Raw genomic sequence first — 26,358 nt, forward strand, 5'->3', positions numbered from 1 at the left:
GCATACCTGCAAGTTATTTTTTTTATGACCTGTTTTTACCCACAGCACCAGAACACTCTGCCAAGGCACCTATGCACACAATTTCTTACTGATATACCAGATGATCTCTGGCAGCATAACTGCTTACTCTCTGGTAGGTCTTCCTCTCTGCTGGTAGAGTGGCACTTACTCAACTTCCAAAGGACCCTCAGTTGGCCTTTGGCTGGCTTTAAGATTGCTCCCTTAAATCAAGCCTTTCTCTGGGTTGTGAGAGAAAGGTCAATGTACCATTTGTCCCTTTCAACAATAGCATTCATTTATTTTATTTCTTTGTATGCACAGCCTGCCCCATCTTGAAAAATCTAGGCAGGTATCAATTAATTTAAAAAAATGTAAATAATGCCTTTAAAATAAAATGAAAATCTAATTTGATGTAAACCTGAACAAGTTTATTTTTTAATGGTGTGGGAAACAACATTCCATAGAGGTTAAAGCCTGGATAATTTGAGAGACAGGGGGGTAGAAAGGCAGAAGCACATTTGGGAAGCCAAAGAGGCAGCAGTCCCATTTGACTTAGAAATAGCTAATTAAGACAAAGCATGATAATTTCAGAATTAACTAGCAAGAAATAGTATGGACAGACAGTGATTTGGATGTGGCAGCTGGCAGATTAACATATGAAGAAAACAAGAAATATAAGTTAGTTTAAAGATCAATGACACAATCTGCCAAGTGGTCAACCTCCATGAAGGACTCTGGTGCAAGACCCTTTGAAATAGATGGAGGTCTGCCATTCTGCTATCACAGTCATTTCCCAAAACCTTCCATGTATCAAAAGGTTATTGGAAAACCATTAGCAGCCCACTAAGAAGGGTTTCAGGATATGAAATTCTTTTAGACCCAGTGTTGTTGTTTTTACCCTTTTTCTGCATTATGTGGAAGACACAGTGAAGTAAGATCAAAAAGAATTTACTGCATGGTTTCTAATACAGTAACCACCACTAGAATTTTATAGCTGCTGGAATTTTATATGCAGGAAGGTGAGAGTGGAGATTATCAATGACACTACCTATTGAAGAATGGATTGGTAAAATATAGAAGTTTGCTTCAATGGCTGAATTAATATGATACATCAGACCCAAAGTGGGGGAGACAATAACAAGGTAAATTTATGATGAATGTCATTTCCTTTATCAAATATAGTAAGAAAAATTGGATGCAATCTAATATAAACCATGGTTTTATAGTGTTCTGAAATATTATTAATTTTGCCATTTGGAATTCCTTAATGGTGGGAAGCAACAAGAAACTGGTCACCTTTGAACGTGATATGACAGAAAAGAAAGAAAGAGAAATGAAGTCAGAGTAGCAGTTGTGCTTCATTTGTGGATAGCGCCTTAGCTTCCATAATATATGGAACAATAATGATTGAACTGAGGATAAATCATGTGACAATGCCTTTATATATATAAAAAAGGATGAGTGTGAGAAAAGAGAAAAATTTGGAAATGTGTTTCTGGTATGAAGAAAGAATGAAAAACTGGAAGTTATTACAGGATATTGTTAATAAAAACTATTAATAGGAATAGCTATCCATGTGTGTGATATGATGTAGAGAAATGCGGTATATATGTTTGTTTGCCTAGAAGGTTTTCTGTGTGTTTTATTGGGGGGGGGGATATTCTGTGTCCTCTTTGACTGTCAAAGGTCATGGCCTTATATTGTTATTATGTCAAAAGCCTGTCTGGCATTGGCAGCTTAGTGAGAGGTAGGAGAGAGTCAATCACCTTGAGAATTTATTATATAGGGCCTGGATCAGGTAAATTTATTCTAATTGGTCTAGGTGGCTGCCAGTTAGGAAAAGAGTTGAGATTTGACAGGGAGAGATGGTACAGTAATTCTGACTGCCATCATCATTACTTAGAGCAGTGGTTCCCAATTAGGGGTCCAGGGACCCCTGGCGGTCCATGGAACACATCCAGGGAGTCCACGGCCCCATCCCTTGCTTCCCCCAGCTAAAATTTTGTCATTTTTGCATGGTAAAATCACAAATGTTATGGTCTGTTTTAGCGCTGTGCGGTTTTTCAAGATATTGGCCAAATTGGTTTTGAAATCACACCTCAATAATGATTTTGACTCGGCAATACGCAGCCACATATCACTCCTCATGCGAAGGAATGCAGGGCAGCCGATTGCAAGGTGCTGCCTTCCACTCATGTTGACGGAGAGCAGGGCAGCTGATCGCCCTCACATCAAGGCACTGAGGCGGAGCAGTTTTTCTCAGTCAGCAGGAAAGCAGCCACAGTAGATGTGCATCTTCGCTGGCTGCTCCACTGACAGCCACTTCATGCACCCCCCCATCCCTATCCCCTCCCACTCAAACCACGAGGTGGAGGTGACTCCGCTTCCTCAACTCCCCACACACATACGATCTCCACAGCTGCGCCTTCCCTCATTGTCACGCCTTGTTTGATCGCCATGACTGTTCCTTCCCTCATCCCCATGCCTGATTTCCAATTTCAGACATTGTGATATATCAGAATATTGTGATGTTTAGCTGTTGATGTATCACAATGTTGAAAACCAGATATTGCTCAGCCCTAATGTGTTTTTAGTATACCTAAAATTGGGGCTACCCCACATTTTGTTCTAAAAATTGCTTTGTGGAGGTAACTACCATAGACTTATCAAAATTTTCAAAAGTAGAGGGTCCGTGGCTTGGCTCTTGAAAAATAGGGGGTCCTCAGTAATCAACTAATTGGGAAACAGTGACTTAGAGTAAAAAAACAACACCACCACCACATATTTTTACATGTCTGCTGCTATTAATGCAACTTATGAAAAAAATAAATCCTGAGAATCTTGAGTTAAGAGAAGTCTATCTGACACTGGGAGCAAAATATTCAAGATAATGTTATTGTTAAATAATGAACTTCATCTGCTCAAAATCATGGTGCTCTGAGTGCAGTCTTTCTCTCACTTGTGGGCACACCCACCCTCTTGCTGCTATTATAATTTTAAGCAGACTTACAAATCCTCTGGGAAGAGATTTACCCAGCTTTCTACTCTAAATTGTTTTTTTCCTCATTAATAATCTTGCAGTGCTAAAAGCAAGACAAAAGAAATTATTTCCCTCAAGTACTGCCTCTGAAATCAATTCAGCATCTGCCAATCAGGAGACAGACCAAAAGAAGTTGTTTCCAAAGCTAGTGCTACGCTGCTAGATACCCAATTAAGAAATTCCTTACCATTTGCTGGTGGTATGTATGGCTGACACATGGTACAGTCAAAGCCACTGTCAGCCGTGCTTTCAACTTCCTCGTCTGTGTTTAAGTTTTGACAGATTGTGTGCATCCATCTGGAAGTTAAGTTAAAAAGGAGAAAATGAAACGTATACCATTTTATGCCAAAACACCATTCAGACTCTCTTTAGATTGAAAGAAGTACAGAACACGTCTACTGCTTTAAAAGTTTCCCTGTAAAGAGGCATGATATGAAGACCCCAGAGGAAGTCTGCTTTAGTCCCAGAAGATAGTTGTTAAAATGGTCAGATAAGACAGGAGTACTTTGGGTAGATGGTTTGTCCACCCAGGGGAGCAGTGTTCACTCTCTGCTAGATGGGATTATACTCTCCCCAAGCAACAGGCTGTACTTTGGGAGTGCTCTTTGCAATACAGAAGCAACTTGCACCTCTAAATGTTGCATCAGAGGCCTGGCTTGAATGTCGTATTACATCACAGTTAAAAACAAACATTGTGCTGGTGCATGCTGCCCAACATTTCTCACTCTCTGCTCCACCCCTGCTCCTACTGCTGCCGTGCTGCAATGTAACAAGCCAGGCTTGTGGTTTCCCTCAAACCAACCATGAGCAGTAAGCCAAGAACAAACCTTGATTGCTATCCATGGTTTTTTGGACAAAAACAAATCATGAGCCTGGGTTCAGACATTATGATGAACCAGTGGCGTAGCGTGGGTTGTCAGCACCCGGGGCAAGGCAAGTAATTTGCGCCCCCTAACCTGTGGATTTGCACCCCCTAACCCTAACCCCCAGATGTTGCGCCCGGCCCCCCCTGCACTCCCCACGCTACGCCACTGTGATGAACCAGACTATGGCTTGTTTCCAAGAATGTTTAATCACTGGACACCAGCGAGTTGCATGTCCACATTCAAATATACTTGGTTTTAAACTATAGTATAACGTGATGTATGAACCAACTCAAGAGTGCCATTTATCAACTCAGGATGAAGAGATAACTTTCTTTAAAAAAACCAACCATGGTGGTTTTCTTCTTTCTGATATTAGCTACAGCTTTTTCTTTGAAAGAGGCTCTCTCTTATTGGAAAGCGACTCTGATAAGGGAGTGAAAGTAAATTCCATATGATAAATTAAAACAATCTTCAGTCAACATGACACTATGAGCAAATTATTGACATATGAAAATATATAATTCACTGTGTAGCAGAAACTCTGACCTGTCACACTGTCTGCATTGCAGAATAAGCTCTTCTTCTCTGTAATTGCAACAGCAGACTGGGCAGGTAGATAAACTTGCACAGGGAGCACACTGTGTGTAATTATTTTGCCATTCACATCTAAGACCAGGAGACGTAGCACCACAATGTCTGCACCAAACACACCTGTAAAACACAAAACAATATCTTTCTTAACATGGGCTCATGGCAAGATTCACTGCTTCACTTTATTAAAATACCTACCGTATTTTTCACCCTATAGGACGCACCGGCCCATAGGATGCACCTAGTTTTTTTTTGGGGGGGGGGAGAAATAAAGGGGGGGAAATTACCCCCCCCCCAGCCGCGGGGGAAGCCCGAGCTTTTAAAAAGCACCTACCGTAGTTTTTAGAGGAGAAAAGGATATCTGGCTGAAGCGCGGGGCGCTCTGCTTCAGCGCGCCCCGCACTCCGGGCAGGAGGCTGCGGGTATCTTTCCGAAGCGTGGGGTGCTCTGCTTCAGCGCGCTCCGGGAAGCAGGCTGCTATCCGCAGCCTAGGGAGCCCTGCGGGAACTCCCACAGGGCTCCCCAGGCTGCGGATGTCTGCCCGAAGCGCGGGGCGTTCTGCTTCAGCGCGTTCCGCGCTCCCGGAAGCAGGCTGCTATCCGCAGCCTAGGAACTCCTGCGGGCTCCCCAGGCTTGCTGATAGCTTCCTGAAGCCTGGAGAGCAAGAGGAGTCGGTGCGCACTGACCCCTCTCGCTCTCCAAGCTTCAGCTAAAGCCTGCATTCGCCCCATAGGATGCACACAGATTTCCCCTTCATTTTTGGAGGGGAAAAAGTGCGTCCTATAGGGCGAAAAATACGGTATTTTCACCTTAAAATTGTATTATCTTTAAATTACAGCAAAATGTAATTTTCCAAATCAGCCTTGCCGTATTATATTAATTAAAAGAAAATATAGTCAGATTAAAAGAAAACATTAAAAGCGGGGGGGGGGGGGGACGAAGTTACACATACCATTTGCATTTCCACCCTCCTTTAGGAACTGTCTGCAGTGGCGGATCTAGGCAGTAAGTGTGATAGCTGATATCACAATCATCGCAAAGGAGCAGTCTTCCTGGATCTGTAGCCTTCCCACAGGCTTCACACACAGTGCATTCCAGACATCTCCAACCTTTGTGGAGCACCACTTTTGTTATCTGCATAGTGGAAGACAGCAGGCAATTATTTATGGAAGCCAGACAGCCTCAGTTGATTTACAGGCTTATATTCTCAATAAACTTGCTTCTATCATTTGGAAATGGTATTTTTAAAATGTTTATGCTCTCCTTTTTGTTTTAGAGGGAAGTCTTAATTTTTTTAGAAGTCAAAAATATCCTTGCATTTAATAGCAATGTACATTGTGCTCTCCAAGATTATGGATGAAAATTTGTTTTAGGTTTTTTTAAAAATAAAATGGCCCAAGTGTAAGGATTCAGCGTACTCTCAGTTATTGCAAATATCAAAATCAAGATTCACATTTACTGAAATTAAAAGACAACATAGTTCCAAAATCTGGAGAAATACAGTTTGCTCTTGATTTACAAATCTATTTGGCATCTCCTCCCCATTATGGCATTTAAACAAAAGTACAATAGTGCCAAATATTACTTTCCTAATCTTAAATATGGCTATAGTTTAGAAACATACATCGAAACTTGAAAAAAGAAGTTTTTCGAAAAGGTTCATCATGGTACCTGACAGAAGCAAAGCATAATGTTCCAAACCTCTGAATCAGTCTTTACCACCGTATGTCACAGTGCAAAAGCCAGTTTACATATCACTCTGTTGCAAAGTGATCATGTGAATACCAACCTCACATTGCTTATTTAGAACCCTAGAGATTCTCTCCCACTAGCAGAGATGGTTGGGGAAATATGAAGTGTTCATGCTCTGTGAAAAGAGCGAGTGTGCTCCAGTTATGTCATATACAGTGGTACCACGGGTTAAGTACTTAATTCGTTCCGGAGGTCCGTTCTTAACCTGAAACTGTTCTTAACCTGAAGACCACTTTAGCTAATGGGGCCTCATGCTGCTGTGCCGCCGGAGCCCGATTTCTGTTCTCATCCTGAAGCAAAGTTCTTAACCTGAAGCACTATTTCTGGGTTAGCGGAGTGTGTAACCTGATGCGTATGTAACCTGAAGCGTATGTAACCCGAGGTACCACTGTATTTTTTGCTCTATAGGACGCACCCGACCATAGTACGCACCTTGCTTTAGAGGGGGAGAACAAGAAAAACACCTTGCTTTAGAGGGGGAGAACCACTAAGAGAAGTTTGCAACGAGATCCTTGAGGGAAAAAAGGCACCTGAATCGTGGAAAGAGGCATATATTTCACTCATACCAAAGTCAGAGACTGAAAAGACCCAACTCAAGAACTACCGCCCAATATCCCTGCTTAATGTGGATTACAAAATTTTTGCAGACATTTTGGCAAAAAGATTTAAAAGAGTTTTGATGGAGAAGATTCATAAAGACCAAGCAGGCTTTCTCCCTAAAAGACATCTAGCAGACAATGTAAGGAATGTAATAGATATTTTGGAGAAGTTAGAGGTGAATATAAACACCAAGGCAGTATTGATTTTTGTGGATGCGGAGAAGGCCTTTGATAATATCTCTTGGAGTTTTATGAGGAAAAATCTTCATGGGATGGGGGTAGGTCAGGGCTTTGAGAATGGTATGGCTGCAATATACTCTGAACAAAAAGCTAAACTGATTGTAAACAATGTTGTGACTGAGGAGCTTAAGATAGAAAAAGGAACACGACAGGGGTGCCCGATTTCCCCATTACTTTTTATTTCAGTTCTGGAGGGGTTGCTGAATATGATAAGAAATGACCAGCAGGTCAAAGGTGTGCAGGTCGGAGCTAAACATTATAAGTTAAGAGCGTTCGCAGATGACCTAGTATTGACTTTGCAAGAGCCAAACACTAGTACGAAAAGGGTTTTAGAAATAATACAACAGTTTGGCCAGGTAGCTGGATTTAAGTTGAACAAGCAAAAAACCAAAGTTTTAGGGAAAAACCTAACAGATATGGAAAAGGAGAAATTTCAAGAGGAAACAGGTTTGACTGTGGTCAAGAAGGTTAAATATCTAGGGGTTTATTTAACATCTAAGAATCAGAATTTGTATAAGGACAACTATGAAAAATGCTGGTCAGAAATTAAAAAAGATTTAGAAATATGGTCAAATTTGAAACTGTCAATGTTAGGCCGAATTGCAGTAATTAAAATGAATGTATTGCCTAGAATGTTATTTTTGTTTCAGACCTTGCAGATTATTGATAAGATGGAATGTTTTAAGAGGTGGCACAAAGATATCTCGAAATTTGTCTGGCAGGGCAAAAAGCCCCGAATTAAATTTAAAATATTGACAGATGTTAAGGAAAGAGGGGGTTTTGCCCTGCCGGACCTAAAATTGTACTATGAGGCAGCAGCTTTTTGCTGGCTCAAAGAATGGATGCTCCTCGAGAACACGGACATCTTGGATCTGGAAGGTTTCAATAACGCTTTTGGTTGGCATGCATATCTTTGGTATGGTAAAGTTAACAGTGCCTTTAAAAATCACATTGTCAGAAAAGCATTGTTTAATGTTTGGATAAGATATAAAGATCTACTAGAAAACAAAACCCCTAGATGGGTGTCGCCAGTGGAGGCTAAAGCAGTGAAGAAACTCAATATGGAGGTCGGATGGCCGAAGTATTGGGAAATCTTAGAACAGGATGGAGATAAGTTCAAACTACAAAGTCAGGAGAAATTGAAGCATAAAGTAGAAAATTGGTTCCAATACCGCCAAATAATGGAATTTTTTAAACAGGACAGGAAAGTCGGTTTCCAGGTGGAAAAATCAAAATTAGAAACTGAACTGTTAGAACCCAATACTAAGAATTTATCTAGAATGTACAACTTGTTGTTGAAATGGAATACACAGGATGAAACAGTTAAATCGGCAATGATTAAGTGGGCTCAGGATGTTGGACATAATATTATGTCAGCTGATTGGGATTGGTTATGGAACACCGGTATAAAATTTACGGCATGTAATGCCTTAAAGGAAAACATTATGAAAATGGTATACAGGTGGTACATGACCCCAGTCAAGCTGGCAAAAATCTATCATTTGCCTGATAACAAATGTTGGAAGTGTAAAGAGACTGAAGGTACCTTTTATCACCTTTGGTGGACATGCCCGAAGATTAAGGCCTTCTGGGAGATGATCTATAATGAAATGAAAAAGGTACTTAAATGTACCTTTCCTAAAAAACCAGAGGCCTTTCTCTTGGGCATTGTCGGCCAATTGGTGACAAAGAAAGATAGAGCCTTTTTCATGTATGCCACAACAGCAGCAAGAATACTCATCGCAAAGTATTGGAAGACACAAGATTTACCCACTGTGGAAGAATGGCAGATGAAAGTGATAGACTATATGACACTGGCCGAGATGACAGGCAGAATCCGTGACCAACGAAAAGAGACGGTGGAAGAAGAGTGGAAAAAATTTAAAAGTTATCTTAAGGACTACTATAAACTTAATGAATGCTAAAATGCCGTGGTTACCAGAAACAAAGGGGTACAGGGATATAAGGTTAGATTATAAAAGAGGACTAAGAGGATAGAGATTGGAAAGTAACAATTGGGAGTTGCTAGTTGAACTACGGACATTGGGATGCAGAGAGGGGGGGTATGGGGAAGTCCAAGAAAAGAGGTTTATGAAAATATGTTTGAAACTATACGTGTATGTTTGTCATTTTTAATGTTTGTTTGTTTTTCTTAAAAATGTTGTAAAACCAATAAAAATTTTATAAAAAAAAAAAAAGAACAAGAAAAAAAATTCTCCCCCTCTCTGCTCAGCGCCCCTCTCCCTCTGAAGTCTTGCTCTCCCGGCTTCAGCAAAAGGAACCCGAAGCCTTCAGAGCACAGCACAAGTTCCACGCCAACCCCTCTCACTCTCCAGGCTTCAGCGAAAGCAATGCAAAGTCTCCGGAGCGTGAAGGGAGAGCGGAGGGAGTGCTCCCTCTGCGCTTCGGAGGCTTCGCGTTGCCATCACTGAAGCCAAGGAGCCTGCATTCACTCCATAGGACGCACACACATTTCCCCTTAATTTTGGGAGGGGAAAAAGTGTGTCCCATAGAGCGAAAATTACGGTAGTTCTTTCTTAGACAGTTGAATCTTCCATCTTTCTTGGGGGGGGGGGGGAGGAAAAAAAAGAGAGTTGCTCCTGACATGCTAAGTATGAGACGGCTGGAACTGTCTCCTTCACAAGAGTACAGGAAAAGTCAAGGGGCAGGCAAACACTGGTAAGGAAAGGTGTTTGTAGGTTCAGGATTTTAAGCAATCAAATCAGTGTTGGTTTTGCTGTGATCATTAAGAGTGTAATGTGTGAACCAGCTCTACCACTCCTGAATGTTTTCTTTTTTCATTCAGTAGTGTATGACAACACGGTGGTGTAAGACATATGTAAATAAAAGGAGACAGGCTTGGAAATAGTTATCTGATTCCCTTCATAATCGGGGTTTGAAATGCATTTTAAACTTTGCTTCAAAACATGCTTAAGTCACATTTTCTGTTGGAGTAATCAACCTAAATTTTCTTCAAAGCAATTCATGAGGATTAAAATGGCTACTTTTATGGAGTGTTCAAAAGTTTACCCCCTCTGCTACACTAATCATTCTGGGAGAACAAAAGCTGTCTAGAGTGTGTTATAGCTTCAGTACAACCCTTTCATAAAAATGCATGTGATTTAATACATTAAAAGAATATTCCCTTTTTAAATAACTGCACTTAAAAGACGATTCATTGTTTATATGCTGAAGCAAATAGCTTATTATCTGTGCATGTCTTCCCATAACTATCCAAATTGAACTTTTTGCATATTCTCTCCTAGCTTAATGAATGTAAGAAATTAACTACTTAAGTTTCTGAAAATTCTGATAGCTAACAGACAAAGTGAATTAACCGAATCTTACTGCGGTCATAAATGAAAACGAACTATATTTTTTTAGGAAACCAGCCTTAAACAAAACAAAACACACTATACTGCTTCATATCTTAATACTTAGGTTATATCTAGCTCAATACTGAGCTGTTATCTCAATACTTTCTTTTAACCATCTGCAAGATAAACAGTGCTATTTATAGCTGAAAAATTTCACAAAGGTTAACTTCTCTTGCATGTATAAAATGTCATTTAATTAAAGTGCTTTGTCAGTTGCATACAAATAATGATCACATTTACAGAGGAATATTTTACAAGCTAAAACACTCCTTAATAATGTAAAAACTGGAATCAATGCAGTATATGCAGGGACAATATGCAGACAATAATTTCAAAGTGCTCACCTTAATACTGACACAGTATGGATGGTAACACTGACCACACTGAGAGCAGGCAAGCAATCGTCCTTCTGCACCTTGGCCAAAACTCCCACAAACTACACACATATCCTAGAATATCAAAGAAACATTTTCAGGTAAACAACTAGTACTAGGTAATTAAAACATGGAAGAAATATGCAACTTTAATCCATTTTTAGCAAACTTTGTTCTCTTTCAAAATTTCAGGTGTATACAGTCTTCTCATTATTATCATTAATATACCCTATGTATACAGCAAAAATTAGTAATACTAGTAAAACTATCTTGAACATTTTTGTAAGGACAGGTAGTTGAAGTCTTAAAACAATTTTAAAAATCTACAAGAATTTCCAAAATATATTAGAAGCTCATTGCAAATGTCCAAAGAGAGATGGACCAAAAATATCAGCTCAGCTTTAGATCTAACTCACCTCTAGCTTTAAAGACCACTAGAATTATGGCCAGAAGCTACATAGCAGCCAGTGTAAAAACAAGTGATGAAGCAATGCTATTACCTGCCCTCAAAACTTAAAAGGACAGTAGCCCCACAATGCAATAACTGCAGCCTCCCAACAAATGGTATTCTGTTTTCGCTACTATAGTAGCCCATATACAGAATAGTTAATCCCAAATTTAACAAAACACTAACAGGCTTATTACTTGTTTTATGGTCCACCAAGTAATGTTATAAATTATCTAGATTAAACACCTATAGATAAATTAACTATCGTCAAATGTCTTGCTAGGAAGAGGTTGGATGTCACCAGAAGTGGACAGCTAGAATAAACAATACCATTAAATATTGCCTACACTTTTCATCTGAGGCTTAGAAATTGGGAAATAGCCAATGACATTAGAAAACAATAAAATATGAATTAATATTGCAACCTGATGCAAAGTAAACTTGTCACTGCTAGAAAACAGAACAACAGTATTGTGCATTGAGTTTTCTTCCTCGTCTTTGTTAGATGAAATGTCCATATCTGTGACCTACAAATAAAAGAAAACAAAAACTTAACAGTTTTCTGGCAGTAAAAGCAGATCATTGTGAGCAGAGACACGAATCAAGACTTCTGCCTGCTCAAATAATATGCTAGAGATTCTTACCCCTGGAGAAAGAAAAGATCCAATTCCATTTTTAAGTTTTGATCTCCCCCGTCCACCTCTTCCAGAAAGGCCTGCACCACGTGGTCTCCGCTTCCCAGGAAACCCTGAGCCACGACCCTATTTAAAGCAAATTAAAACATTTAGATGGAACTAAGCAATGCTTCATAGAAATGTTCCTTATAAAGCAGACTTTGTAAGAATACAACAGGATTTTGTATTTTGCAACACAACAGGATTTTTCACATGAGCATGTCCCACAGCAGGGCTTGCAGATCTGAAGAGATCTTGATACACAGCATATAGTGAGGGTTGTGGCCTATGAACCTTTGTCAAGTATCTTATTATGAATTTTGATCCAGGTGAGGTTTTTGATTTAGTGGGAGCCATTTGCTAGCAGAAGAGGAGGAGAGGAAGTTTTTGCTACCCAATAATCTGTCCTGAAAGGTCGCCTGGCAAATAATGTTTTCCCTTCTCTCCAATTAGCAGGCACCTCTGCTGATACAGCAGTGCAAGAAGCACCAACTAGATTCCACTCTATGCTTATATCCTGCATTGGCTTAAGAGTAGCTTCCCATCAATCTCATCAAAGGCATGCCTAACACTGTACACACTATTCACAAGGTATGTAATAGACATTGATGACTTGAGAAAATGGGGAGGGGGAGTAAAACTATTGCTTGCTAAGAGAAAATTCACAACAATGTTCACTCTAGCTGCACAGATAGTCCTAGAAGGATGTTATCAACTGAAAGTACCAACACACCATTAGCTTACATCACTAATAAAATTTGTAAATGATACAGAAAGAAAGGACACGTTTTCATGAAACTTAATATTAAATTAATAGTACAATTACTGATACAAACATATCAATCAAATGTGGGTGTGCGGAACATGAGAATACAAATGAACAATTCTAAGTCTCATGAGAAGAAAAATTCTTTTCAGCTTGCTCAGGTCTTAGGCTGGTTACTCTAGATACAGAGTTCATCTCTTCTAATAATGTATACAACTAAAGGTTATTTTGAAACAGGAAGAACAACAAAAAGCAGCAGCACCTAGTAAACAAGAGGTAATACAATAACCTTCACAAAAATACTGCAAAAATAAAAATATTGATTTTATCTGTACTGTATCTATATTATGCTGATAATCTTTCAGGGCACATTTAGTATTTCAGCTTTTGAGATTTAAAAAATTCTTAGTTAGGCTAGATTCTGGTGAAGAATTCTGGAAAATTCAGAACCTTGCATACTATTTTGTGATATTTCGGTTGACTTAATAAAGGTACTGTCCTAATATGGATTTCTGACTTTGTGGAGCCACACAGCTACCTTTACTTTTTATGTTAGTAGCAAGCTGCCATAAAACTCTTTCTATGGAAATAATAATCTGCAGCCCTTTGTGTGAGACCTTCTGCAGGAGGAGCAGAGAAAATTAGTTTTATAGCAACCTCTAAAGTATGCACTGGCCACTGGAGGTTTCAGACACCATATACATTGGTCTCCCATCTATGTTTTATTTCAGACTCCATCCAGATGATAGCAGTAACTCATAACATACAACATGGCCCAGTTACAGTGTACAGAATACACCCTGTAGGCGTTAAGCACCGCATACAGCTGAATTAGAAATTGACTCAATGTTCATTCTGCATGCACTGAGAGAGAATGTAGGGATTTTTAAAAAGCAAGTTAGACAGCTGTTTAAAAACTGGGTTTAAGTAGCATATTAATTTAGCTATGCTTCAGAAGGGTTTTCATTAGTATCTTTTTATAATGGAGAACAGCAGAGAGATAGCAAAGGATAACAAGAATATAAATACAAATTAATTACCACTTTGATGCTCCATATGGCACTGCCAGGTAGCGGTCTGGACTTAAAAGTTTCCCGACCTTCTGAAATGTCTGGGGACCAGGAAGGTGGGCTCACTGTATTATGGCTACTCCAAGCCCCCTAGGATATGTCAGGTGAGAAAATAGATGTATAAAACTCAGCCAAATAAAATAAAAATAAAGAACGCAAATAAAAAGTTCTGAAAGCAAAGCACATGCGGGCACACAAATACTTGGTTTAACAAACACATGGATTTACTGGGATAAATTTCAACCTAGCACTCACATTTATACAGGATGAGCATCAGACTTCAAGTGTGAATAAAATGTTGATTAAATAATAAATATAAAAGAGAAGCACTGCCGGAAAACAAAAGATTGCTTGGCATGAGGAACAGATGAAGTGTGACTGTGACTCAGTTATAACTTTTATTACTACAATACTAAACCAAGATACACCTATTTGGGATCATGGCTGTATTTTTATGGCGATATTATTTCTGTATTTCAGTCTGCATCTTGGAGAAGGCAACTGACTTGGGCTATGTTGTGTGACTGTTAAAATAAATTTTAAAAAATTACAAACCAGAAAAGCTAAGAAGCATAGCAGACAAAAATGGATTAAAATAAAAGGTATAATATGAAAATGAAAAATAAACGAACAGTTAAAATATCCATGAGCTGAAGCTATACCACCCAAGCACTATTTAAAAAAAACAACTGAAATTCTTATATCAAATAAAATTAGCAAGCAATCTTGTCTATAAGTGCCTATTATATTGTATTCTGTAGAGTCCAAAAATGGACTAAGATTGAATTCACCAAGGCAATTTCCATGAGCTGAATTGCGCATATGAGTTTTCTATACTTGTACATAACTCTTTATGTATAGGAATACAATCCCTAGATGGAGACTGGGGATCAGACGTCATCTGTAAGGATCCCAGAACTGCATTTGCAATACTCTCCGCCCCCAATCCTTGCTAATCTTCATTTCACTTTTGCTATGCATCTACAGTAAGTGTAACAGGTGGCTGTTTCTTTGAACAGTATCAGTAATGCTCTCAGTTTCCACACAAAAAAATATTTAGGAATAGGGTTCCTCAAATTTCAGGACTGGAGATACTGTGGCCCTCCAAATGTGACTGAACTGCAACTTCTATCATCCCGTGCTGGCTAGTACTGATGGAGACCCACAATGTCTCTGGAGGATAACAGCTTCCTCTTCCCTCTCATAACTGGAAGAAGTCTCTAAACTTTAGGTACCCTCAGAAATACAGTTGTTTTATCAAACAGACAGTTGTACAACAAAATCTTTTAGACTACTCTAGCGCTAAGAAGTCTTGTAGCACTAAAACTCCACTTTCATAACTTAATAAAAGTACTAAAATATGATTCTATGAAATTTCATCCTAAATATACTAAACATAAGAATATTTCTACATTTGTGTGTGCAGCTAGCTTCTTGAAGGTGTCAGCTGACACACTAGTGTTATGTATACAGACAAAATAGCAAAATATGGTTTGTCAAGAATCAGGAAATAATGAAAGCAATTAGCACATGTGAATGAGTGCATCATCAGAAGATTAATTCGCTAACGACCCAAATCATAATCTGGTGCCATGTCTAAATAAGACCATTATCTTCAAAAGAGATTCTCAAAAACAGGAAGAGCTCTCAGGCGTTTGATTAATGTCCATGAAAGCACAACTCAGGAGAAAGCTCATTTACTTAAAACAAAAATAAAACAAAAAGTAGTAATTGGTGTGCACTCTGAAACAAACTGCCATTTCCTTAGAATTGATATTCATTAATAAAGAAACACACAGCATCAACAACACAGATCAAAAGTTTAAGAAAAATGTTAACAACTACACTGCCCAATGGAAAGTCCATTCCTACTTGCCTATAATGAACAAGAACAAAGCGAAGGTAGGGCACAGTCAGCAAGTAGCAGGAAGAGGCAGCAGTTCAACAGCAAGCAAGTTCCAGTCTGATATTACAGATGTGTCCTACCTCTATTTTTTCTGGTTGATCATGCAGAAGTGGATTATCTATTATTAACTGTGCTATCAGGGAGTGTGACCCTGACGGAAACCAACTCCTGCACAACTCTAACCAATCAGAATGAAGAAGAAACAGGACACACCAATAATATCCACCACTGGAAACTCCAGGGTCCTGCTAGAACTATCAAATTCTGTGCAGCTTCCTTTTTCAAAAGGCTCCTGAGCAGCACCATTAAAACAAAAAACTAAGCTGCATCTATCCAACGAGCCTTTGCATACATATTGGTCAATGACGGTAGTGGTAATTATTTTTATTGAGACTTAAGGCATGCTGGCTGGTAAATGTGCATAATATTGCTTTGCCACAACTGCCTTCAAAATGGCAGCATGTTTGCTTTCTCTCTATCTAAACCCCCAACATTCCCTTAAATGAAACCTACAAGTTAAACCTAGTGTGGTCAGAATTTATATAATTATGTCCCTACATCAACTTCTGTTGCAAATCATCAAAACTTCCCATGGTCTGTGTTGGGATATTTATGTAAACTGAAATAGTATTCATGTAATTCCTCAAATATCTTAGGCAGCATGCCAGATTTTCTGGAAATAAGCATGCATGGGACAAATCAAAATTGTGTTTAAAGATTCAGGAAGGTTGCAGGGGAGGCGAATACATCTTGAATTTCTTCTGTGGCTCCCAACATTTTTTAACAGGCAGTGTCCACTCAACAGCAGCCTTTCTGTAATGGATCATGTGTCCATGGCAGCCATTTTATGATGGTGCCCACAACATCTTCTCAAATCCCAGATGTGCTTATGGAAAGTTTCGGATTCCTGGAACATAGGTGGTAAGAAGAGGCACTCTCACAGTACATTTATTTAGGCAGAGCAGGAAGTGCTGCCAGTCACTGATACCCTTTTACCAACTTCTTAATAGCTAAGTTGCATGGCTAACATAGGCTTTGAAAAGCAGACCAGTGGTCCTGAATCTCTTCATTTCCTAACATTGTCATCTTTCTTGAAGAGAATTTCTTATTCTGCCAGCTACCTGTCTACAAAAGCATTAAGGCCTACACAAGTATACCATCCAAATGCCATCCAAATTAGTGGGGGTAAGTACTCCCATTACTTACCTTTTTGCAGTCAGGCAATGTTTCCAACAGGCAAGATTTAAAAACGCAAATGCAAGAGACCCATTTCCCCACAAACTAATTCCTAATTAGTAGTATGAAAGCTAATTGTCCTTTGCCAGATGAAATACACAAAATCCTATATATGTCTAGCACATGATTTAGGGGCAAGGATAACAAAAGATTAAAAATACAACTTGTCCACCTAGACATATATTTCTCTTCTGTGCCCCTGCCCATTTTTTCTAGTGCTGCCACTGTGTGTCAGGGGACTAGAAGTCCTCTCCCAATCAGTCCCTTACATGCCTCCTTTTGCCTTTTCCACCATTAGAACATCAGTAAAGCCAGAGGTGTGATGGCAGCCCACCTTCTTTGCTAAGGAAGAGACTTCTGAGGGCAGATCTTCCAATGAACATAGGATTGCACCCATAACTATACAGTTGTACCTTGGAAGTAGAACCAAAGAGTTCAACTCCCAATGCGTGGCTTCTGATTGGTTGCAGGAGCGTCCTGCAGCCAATCGGAAGCCACGCTGGACTTTTGGCTTCCGAAAACTGGAACAATCACTTCTGGGTTTCGATCACTTGGGAGCTGAAAGGTTCGAGTTCAAAGGCGTTCAGCTTCCGAGGTTCCACTGTATATGCATTATTGTTAAAGACAGGTTGCAAAGAAAATATAAAATGGATTATAATTTAGTAGAAGTCAGTGAAACCCATTGCTGTACCGAAAATTGTGTGGGCTAAAGCAGACGTGGCTAATTATGTATTCAGTATTAAGTATAGCATGAACATTAAATAAATTGTGATAAAATAAAAACATTAATTATTTTACTCTTCGGGGGGGGTGGAACCTGTCTAAATGAAAAACAACTTTCATAGGAAAATCCATTTGTTTTTTAAGGTTCCTGCACCTAGGAATAATTTATAAGAATTAGAAATCTAAATCAGCCATTTTATCAGAACTTTATTCTCTTTTTACCAATTAATATTATTTCATTTAGAATATATATGTAGACTAAGAATAGAGGGGGAAACTATAAAGAAGTTCATTAAATCAGCAGTGAAATAAATTATCTAAGTAACGTGTGGGTTCTAAAGAGGATTAAATGAGACTTGCACAGCAAATCTTTGAACAGCATTGTTTTTCACCACCTACAAGTAATAAATGTTTGGTCTGGACACCTCTAGCTAAATTAGTAATATTGGAAAATATGCTTTACCCTGAATTAATTCCAGAATACAAACCTTTCAGAAAAACCACAGGAAACATAATTACTTCTTTTTCTTTCTTTCTGACAAAATCTGTACAAACATTTACTCATGAAATCAGTTCTCCACAGTAAATTGTTGGTAAAGAAGTGTACTAAGAAGCTAACAACAGACTCTGTAGTCTCAGTTTAAGACAGGAAGGCAAAACAAATACCTCTCTTGATGTCATAGCCAAAGTAATGATTTGGGTAAACAATACAACTAAAATGCTTTTTGTAACTGATTTCAGTAAAACATGCTCACCTGTCTTGACCTTGGTCTCCCAGGAGAAAACTTTCTTTTGGTGATAGCTGGTTTTCCCATTCCAATTTTTGGAGTGAGCGATACGTATGTTGTTGGAAGAGTTATAGAGGATTCTAGTGGTGACATCTGACTACGCATCGTGTCATGCGAAGAGCCTAACTCTAGTGAGGCTGTTGGTGAGGAAGACACACTGGACTTGTTTAATTCAACAGATGATGAAAATAAAGACTGTGTTTCAGCTGGTGACTTTAAAGATTTATCTTCCAATGGTGAACTGTCAGTTGCACAACTTTCATTTGCAGGAAGAGATGACGTTTCATAATTTTCAGGAGTGTCATCTCCTTCTGCAGCTTCTGACACCACCGTTGTTTCTACTTGCTCTTCCTTCTTACAGGAGCTGCTCTCGCTATTGACCAAACTGAAGGTTTCCGATATCTTTGCTACATCCTCAGGTATCTCTGGTGGAAGCTGAGATTCCTCTGTGGACATTTCAAATACCTCAGTGCTTTCCTGTGATTGTTTTGTCTCCTCAGTTTGCTTGTCTAAGACTTGCTGCATTGTATTTGAAATATTTTCTGTCATTTCTATCTTTTTATCAGCATGATTAAGATCAGATGCAGGAGTCTTTTTAAGAGATGTTTCTATTTCACTTTTACCAAAATGGTCAGGAGCCTCTGTTTCCAGTTCACCATTATTTTCATTTAATGAGAAGCCTGAAATAAATGATAACATTTCATTTGAGTCTGAAATTAGAGTATCTCTAGTGTAAAAGTGTATTTTAAAAAATATGTGAACATTTGTGAAATATGTGAAAAATATGTGAACAGCTACAAGCGTGTGTGGCCTGTACTGCTAGTCTCACATCTTGAAATTCTGAAAATATTCTATTATCATTCTGTATCATATGATCAAATCATATGGGTTCCATTTAGCAATCATAGCTAATAGCCATCGGCAGAACCAGCTTCCATGGTTTGTCTAGCTCTTGAGCAAATAAAGTATGAAAAAATAGTTCCTGCTTGTTTGTCCTGATTCAACTGTTAATCAATTCAATTAGGTGGCCCATAGTTTGAAACTTAATCCTGAGAACACTTTAGCCTTCCCTTACAGGGAAGATGCACAAAGCCCCCAGTCATGCTGACCGCCCTTTTCCGTTCATTTCCCAGCTCTGCAATTTCCTTCTTTATGTACAGTGACCAAAACTCTACCCCGTGTCAGTGACGTAGCAAGGTCAGGTGGTACCCGGTGCAGAAAATTTATTGTCCGTCACCCCCATTGAAATTACTAAAAGGAAAAATAAGATACTTACAGTTGCAAGTGTTATTTTCTGGTTTATTTACTTAGCATTGTGAGCATAAGCACTTAAAAACTTTTTTCCTAACTTTGTTCTCTGCAAATTTTGAAATCACATCATCAAAATCAATTCCTTTCGCTACTTTGTTTTCAATTGACAAGATGGCTAAGCCAGAGAGCTGCACACTGAGTTTTTGTTTTCATTGAACTACCCACCACTAAAATGCAATGAAGTCTAGAATATCTATTATCCAGTACTAATTTCAACATCACTAAATAATCCCCTATCATTTTCTTCACCTTAAACGTCAGAATATCTCCTGCATAGTGAGGTACTATATATGCACAAGCCACATAATACTCATTCTTCACTTGAAGGAAATCAATGTTTTAGTGTGGCAGCATGTTGGAACTCCCTATCTATGGATATGAGGTGGGTGCCTGCTAAAAAAAAATTGGTTTAGGCAAGCCTATCCAGAAATGTAGACACTGTCATGTATTTTAATATCATTTTTAGCTAATCGTTGATTTTAATTTTTTTTTAATGTTTTGAATACTTGGTTTTATTCACTGCTAATTTTATTGATCTATTCTTTTTGTAGACTGTATTAAGGTTTGGTTACAACAAAGTAGTTTATAAATGTGAAATAAATAAATACATGCCTTTGGGTCTGCTTAGTTTATCATTATTCCAAACAAAGCATAATTTAGCACATAACAATGCAGGTTCATAATGCCTTGAGGTGTTCTTCGGTGCCCCAGTGAAGTGAAGTGAGGTAGAAACAGAGCCTTTTTGATAGGGGCATCTTGGCTCCAGAACAGGCTCTCCAGAGAAGATCACTTGGCCCCTTCTTTATGTTATTTTTCAAAAGCAAGTTTTTTAAAACAAAAACAAGACCCTTTTACACACCCAGGCTTTTAAAATGGAGGTGGTGCAAGGAAATCTATGGCATAACCATTGGAAATAGATGCTTTCTCCTGACTTACTGGTTTATTACTATTATATATTTCGTTTTTAATATTTTGTTGTAGGCCACCCAGGAAATGTTTATAGATTAATTGCTATATAAATCTAATCAATCATCATCATATGAATGTCATACAGAACTATTAAACTGAATCCATACCCTGATCTCTGGAGCTTATGGTTAAGATTGAAAGATGCAATATTTATATTTATTTTTTGCTTTAGGCAAAAGCTGCACATGAGACCCTTATGTTCATTTTTTTTAACCTCTGTGATCCCTAACTTAGTTTCCCCCTATGACTTTTCCAACTGGCATTTTCTCCATATGCTGACTTTCACCCCCAGTGGCATTTGCATAATTTAAAAAAAATTATCTAGCTTCTCCTGCTTTTTTCCACTGCCTTCTAAATTGGCATTCACAAAAATCTTTCAATTCTTCCCTACCATTGGGAATGAATAATAGACTTTCCTCATTCTACTGCTCAAGTGAGCAGGATGCATAGAGGCATCCCAGCCTTGGCAAGAAAAGTCCAGTAATCAACTATTAACTCCACTGCTTATTCTAGAAATTATTTTGTACTTTTATATTGTGCATTTGTTTTGAAGACCTTAACAATACTTTGTACTGTTCCAATGGCACATCCTCAAAAAAGAAAAAGAAAAAAAGAACATCTTAATTCTCCAAATGCTGTTGTATGTAGATTTTTGAAAATAGATTCCACATACAGTATTTATGTGTATATGGGTGCATTGTGTCACATCAAAAGAAAAATGCTCTTACCATCTGTGCCACACTTAACCGTTGATTCTTGAGCAAGGCTGATATCCATTACTAGTTGGTCCTTGTTGGCTACATCTCCTCCTTCTTCTGTTTCCATTTCATCTGCACAAACTTAAGCAGCAAACACTTTTAAAAATCTCCATGCCGCATTTATTGTATTACTCACCATCATTAACTTATCTTGGAGCTTGGCCTTTTTGCTTCCACAAAGTGATATTTTAACAGTGAGCACACACAGTTAATGGTTTACTATGCACAAGCTAATGCACCCACATTACTCTTCAACACCAAGCCATAATCCCTGGTTTAGCAGTACATGCTTCAATCAAACCATGATCTGTAGCCAAAATTTGTTCTTTCTTTTACTAATCATGGTTTGTTTCGACAAAACAAGCCATAATCCTTGGTTCAGGCATAATGCTATGCCAAAATTTGTGGTATGTTTCATCCCAGTAGTAGATGGGAAGAGTGAAGCAAGCGGGATAAATTCACACACAGTAAACCATTAACTATGGTTTACTGTAATGCCTGAATGCTGTCAGCATGATCTGAATGAGTTAGATGATAAGTACAAAATTTGGGTATTAGAGAATATCTTATTCATAAGTTATGGGAATGAGTTTCATAATCAACTAGGATACCATATGCACTTCGGTCAGGATAAAGTGTCCTAAAGCTTGTACTGCTTTAAATTTGGCAGAATTGTAGCACAAGCATTAACATTCTTGTACAAATTAACACTGCCATTTAAGACTGATCCTGGAAATAGCTTGAACCTCAGTGACTTCCACAGACTTTATCAAAGTGTAAAATAGGAAACTTTTATTCTATGTCCATGATTCAATGAAAACAAAGAAGAAATGCTGAACTTGGATTGTAAAACTTGTAAAAGCTGTGAAATCCCAACATTTCAAATTAATAACCTATCTTTTGGTCACAAACTCTCTGTAGTATATCCTAACCTGAAATCTACTTTTAAAAAGCCAGAACAGTAACATGCTTTCATACTAGTAAAACTCATTAAAATGCACAAAAGCAAGCAGGAGCATAGAGACGACCTCTACAAGAATATTAAACTCTTAGCTCCTAAAAAGGAGATCCACAGAGAATATTACTGTTAAAAGGCATATGAATATGTCTTTTTATGTGAAAAAGCCTAGCAAAGTTCAAAATGGCAGAACAATTTGGAGTGCTGCTAAATTCAGTAACTAATCTGTTCGTCTTAGAGACTGACATCATTAAAGTGAAAACTTCAGTGTGAGGAAATGATCATTTACATTGGTTTCAAATCTGAAATTATTGTACAAAAGTAATCTCTTGGGAGTATGGAATGAAACAACCCATCTCCTATAACAGCTTCATATTTTTCTTTGTTGTTAAAATGGCATTGCCACTTGCTGTGAGACAGGAATATATTCCACAATTTTTCTTCAAGTACGAACCATGGCAAAACCTATTTAATAAAATAGTCTTTTGCTTGGCAGCATGTTCCCCTTTTTAAAAAAGCTGAGAATGGTGCTATAAAATTCGATATTCAATTTCTGGAAGATGTTTTAGTGTTAAAGGTTTTCTGGCTTTGTCCTGAGAGCCTTTGGAGCTGGAATCTCAATGACGTACAGTAGTGTGAAGATTTCTAAAAGATGACTGTATCCTTCCCCCCCCCCCCAAGTGCTTTTTGGCTGCAATGTTGGCAGCCATAATATTATATAGGACGTGCTCCCCAAATATCAAATGAAAGACAAGCAGTGGGCATGAGAAACATGAAAGGAGAAAGAGTGTCTTTTACCTGTACCAGTTTCAGGAAGAAGTTGGGCAGTATCCATCACATCACATGCCTGTGCATGTTCCTCTTCTGCTTCTAAGTATTTGCAAAGACTGCAGGTGTATTCTTTTAAGTGAGTATCCAGTTCGTTATCGGGAAATTTGTCACATTCTATGTGAATCCACCTAAGGGAATCATTAGTCAAAAATTCACATTAATGAATTTATTTAAAATGTCCCACTGAAATCCTATCTTCATTGTAAATAAAATATAATTTTTAAAACTCTGGATTTTCTGGATTTTGGGGCACCTCAAATCAAACCAATACCTAAAAGGGATTCATAAAAGCATCTGAATCCACTTTACTTGCAGAACTGATCCAATGCGCTACATTCAATAATGAGTAATTGTTTTGTGTACATATACATAACTACAATAACCCTACAAGACTTACTTCCAGATCTATTTAAAACTTGAAGAAGCTGAACAGTTAACCCTATATGGGGACAGAATTTATCAGAAGATTCTGAGAACCTTGTGGCAAGTCTCATGATGGATGAACAGTAGTTGATACGCATATAATATTGCAGAAAATGAAGCGTCTTCAATAGATCAAAGCTGGATGCAACATGGGGCCACTTTAACAAAGAGGTTGAGGGCCATTAAGAAGTAGCAGAGTTATCCAATCGTTTAAAATGATAGTTAGGTTTCCTACCTTTTGCACATATGACAACGCAACTTGTCTTTTTGCAAGTCTGGATTGGAGGATTTTTCACAGAAAGGACAAGGCAAATTGTCTTGCTGACGGTAACAACTATCACACATAAGACAGTTGTGATGCCACTGACTACTGGTCCGTGTGCCACATTCTGCACATACCCTGCAGTTCTGAAAATATGAGAAAAGGAAGTATTTCCTGTTTATGATATTATGCTATTGCATCAAAAACAACCACTGGCAAAGATGTTCTACATTGACAGAAAGAGGAACTTTAATTTTATTTATTTGGAAGTTTAACGAACAAAACTAGTAGTCCATAATCTATTCAAAACGCAGCCTAAGGGTAAATTTTCACACTGCACTTCCACTATACAAGAAAGTCTTTGACAAGGATGTCTTTTATGGGACATAGTTCTCTTGCCAGTAGAAATTTAAGTCTCCATGCAGACACGATCAAAAGGATTATTAACCTTTGATGGACAGAAAATAAAATGAAAAGCATCCTTTCTTTCTCCTGAAAATTGAATTATATACTAACTCTTGACAATGTAAATATAGTCTGAATAAATATCTGCTCCTCTATTGTAAGTTGGGACTTCTTTTTCCTTATAAATGTCAATTTCAAAGGGGCGAGAAACTGATCTCATGATTTCTAAATCTGTACTAGACAGTTAGTAAATTAAGTATGTGAGGTAAGAAAGAATATTGTGTTATATATTTGGCATACTTATCCCTCTTTTTTGCACAGGTAGGTAGCCGTAGTCAAAACAAAACAAACAATTCCTTCCAGTAGAACCTTAGAGACCAACTAAGTTAGTTATTGGTATGAGCTTTCGTGTACATGCACACTTCTTCAGATACCTCTTTTTTTGCACTTATTTTAAAAGATTGTGGTTGGCAGAAGTAAAGGTCACTTGAAAATCAACATGAGATTAACCAGAGATTCTCTGTGTTGCTATTCATTAGCTGAAGTGAGTTGAGTGGGCTAAAAGAACATAAAAGCAGGCTTCTTATGTAATCAACTTCCAATTTCAAAAAGTAAACTCACTTTGCATTTCCAGCCATTTGTTGGTACGGAGTCCATAACTGGTTGTAAACAAAAAGTATGATACCCTTTGTCACATGTATCACACACAAGCATCTTGTTGTCTTCTCCAGAATGCCTAGGAAAGAGGTTAGCAGGTTAAGCTTGCTGGATAGGAAGGAAAATACTTTAAAAAACAAAATAGCACTTTGCAGCAAGGTAGCTAAGCACTAAACAGTAAAGCACCAACTATAAAATAAGTTAGATGATCCAATGCTGAAGCCTGAAGTCACATCTAATAATATAGAGCCAATACTTCAGTTTCATTACTTGACTCTATTAAATGTCATGCTACTCCACCAGTGCAACATTTCAAATCATAATTATGCACTCACAGATATTAATAACAAATACTAGAAAGGGAGAATTAAAAAGTCTAACAACTCTTAATTGTTATGGAAGTAATGAAATAACAATCAAAGCCTTGCCATATATGCTAAAGTTGATGCAGATAATGTGAGAAGTGAATGATACAGGGGAAGTGAGTAGGTGGGAGGGGTCTTTTCTTTGCAATAGTCTCAATACCCTCCTTGAAACCAACTCAACTAGGGCTCTGTTGTGCTGTGCTTTGGGCCAGTAAACAAAACAGAATCCACAATCCATTGTGGGCCTCCAGCACCAAGAGCAAATATTCGTAATGCAAAGTTTTCTTCACTCAAGAGTGAAGAAGCCATATCCAACATTTTGGTAAGTAAATCATGTTTGGTTATGGAAATCAGGGACCATTCCCATAAACCTTTCCAAGTGCTTATCTTCAAGTTCCACAGATGAAGAAAAGGAGGAGGTCACAGCCTTTAGTTAAATTCTCTTACACCTTTTATAATCATGGTCAATACATTAAAACAGATTTCCAAGCCTGCCTCACCTCTCAATTTCTGCCTCAGAGAGCACCCTCTCCCATTTTAAATAATACAATTTTATGGGAATTTCCTCTTCCAACTACCAAAGCACCTTGTCTCCATTATCAGGCTCTGGTGACTGCAAAACTGTCACAGGACATGATTGGGTTTCACAACTCACTGCAGTTCTAAACACAATAAAACCATAGTCTACTTTTGCTTACTTGCAGTTCTGGCACACTTTGCAATCGGGACACTGCCAACCCGCCCGTTTTATAGGTGTCACTTGTATATCCAGGCACATTCCATGGTAATGCTGGCCACAGGTAGTACAAAAAAGCTGATCTAAGAGGTCGCCAGGGCTATCACACACTGCACAATTTGCTTCTTCCTTTGCTGTAAATTAAAAGATGAATTTTGCATCATTTTAGGAGTCGTCATAAAGCTTCACATTATATAAATATTTTTATCCTGTTATTCCAACGCTACATAAGG

At 38.2% G+C, this 26,358-nt stretch overlaps 1 protein-coding gene across 16 annotated transcripts in view; it reads right to left on the minus strand.

Annotated features, from left to right (window-relative positions):
- Positions 1-26,358, minus strand: part of KMT2C (lysine methyltransferase 2C) — a 151,638-nt gene that overhangs the window by 58,549 nt on the left and 66,731 nt on the right. For 11 of the 16 annotated variants that reach the window (XM_083466464.1, XM_083466455.1, XM_083466454.1 and 8 more), the window contains 13 exons: positions 26,088-26,259; positions 24,989-25,103; positions 23,936-24,108; positions 23,245-23,405; positions 21,459-21,569; positions 18,418-19,130; positions 13,768-13,887; positions 11,932-12,048; positions 11,713-11,814; positions 10,810-10,914; positions 5,450-5,631; positions 4,453-4,617; positions 3,228-3,337 (listed from right to left, as the gene is read on the minus strand). In XM_083466464.1, coding sequence (XP_083322590.1) covers positions 3,228-3,337; positions 4,453-4,617; positions 5,450-5,631; positions 10,810-10,914; positions 11,713-11,814; positions 11,932-12,048; positions 13,768-13,887; positions 18,418-19,130; positions 21,459-21,569; positions 23,245-23,405; positions 23,936-24,108; positions 24,989-25,103; positions 26,088-26,259 — 2,346 coding nt within the window. The remainder of the gene's footprint in view (positions 1-3,227; positions 3,338-4,452; positions 4,618-5,449; positions 5,632-10,809; positions 10,915-11,712; positions 11,815-11,931; positions 12,049-13,767; positions 13,888-18,417; positions 19,131-21,458; positions 21,570-23,244; positions 23,406-23,935; positions 24,109-24,988; positions 25,104-26,087; positions 26,260-26,358) is intronic. The other 5 variants (XM_083466468.1, XM_083466457.1, XM_083466467.1 and 2 more) reach the window with 1 other exon arrangement.

This window comes from Podarcis liolepis (genome assembly GCF_965112155.1).
Source record: "Podarcis liolepis genome assembly, chromosome: 12".
Taxonomy (NCBI): Eukaryota; Metazoa; Chordata; class Lepidosauria; order Squamata; family Lacertidae; genus Podarcis; species Podarcis liolepis.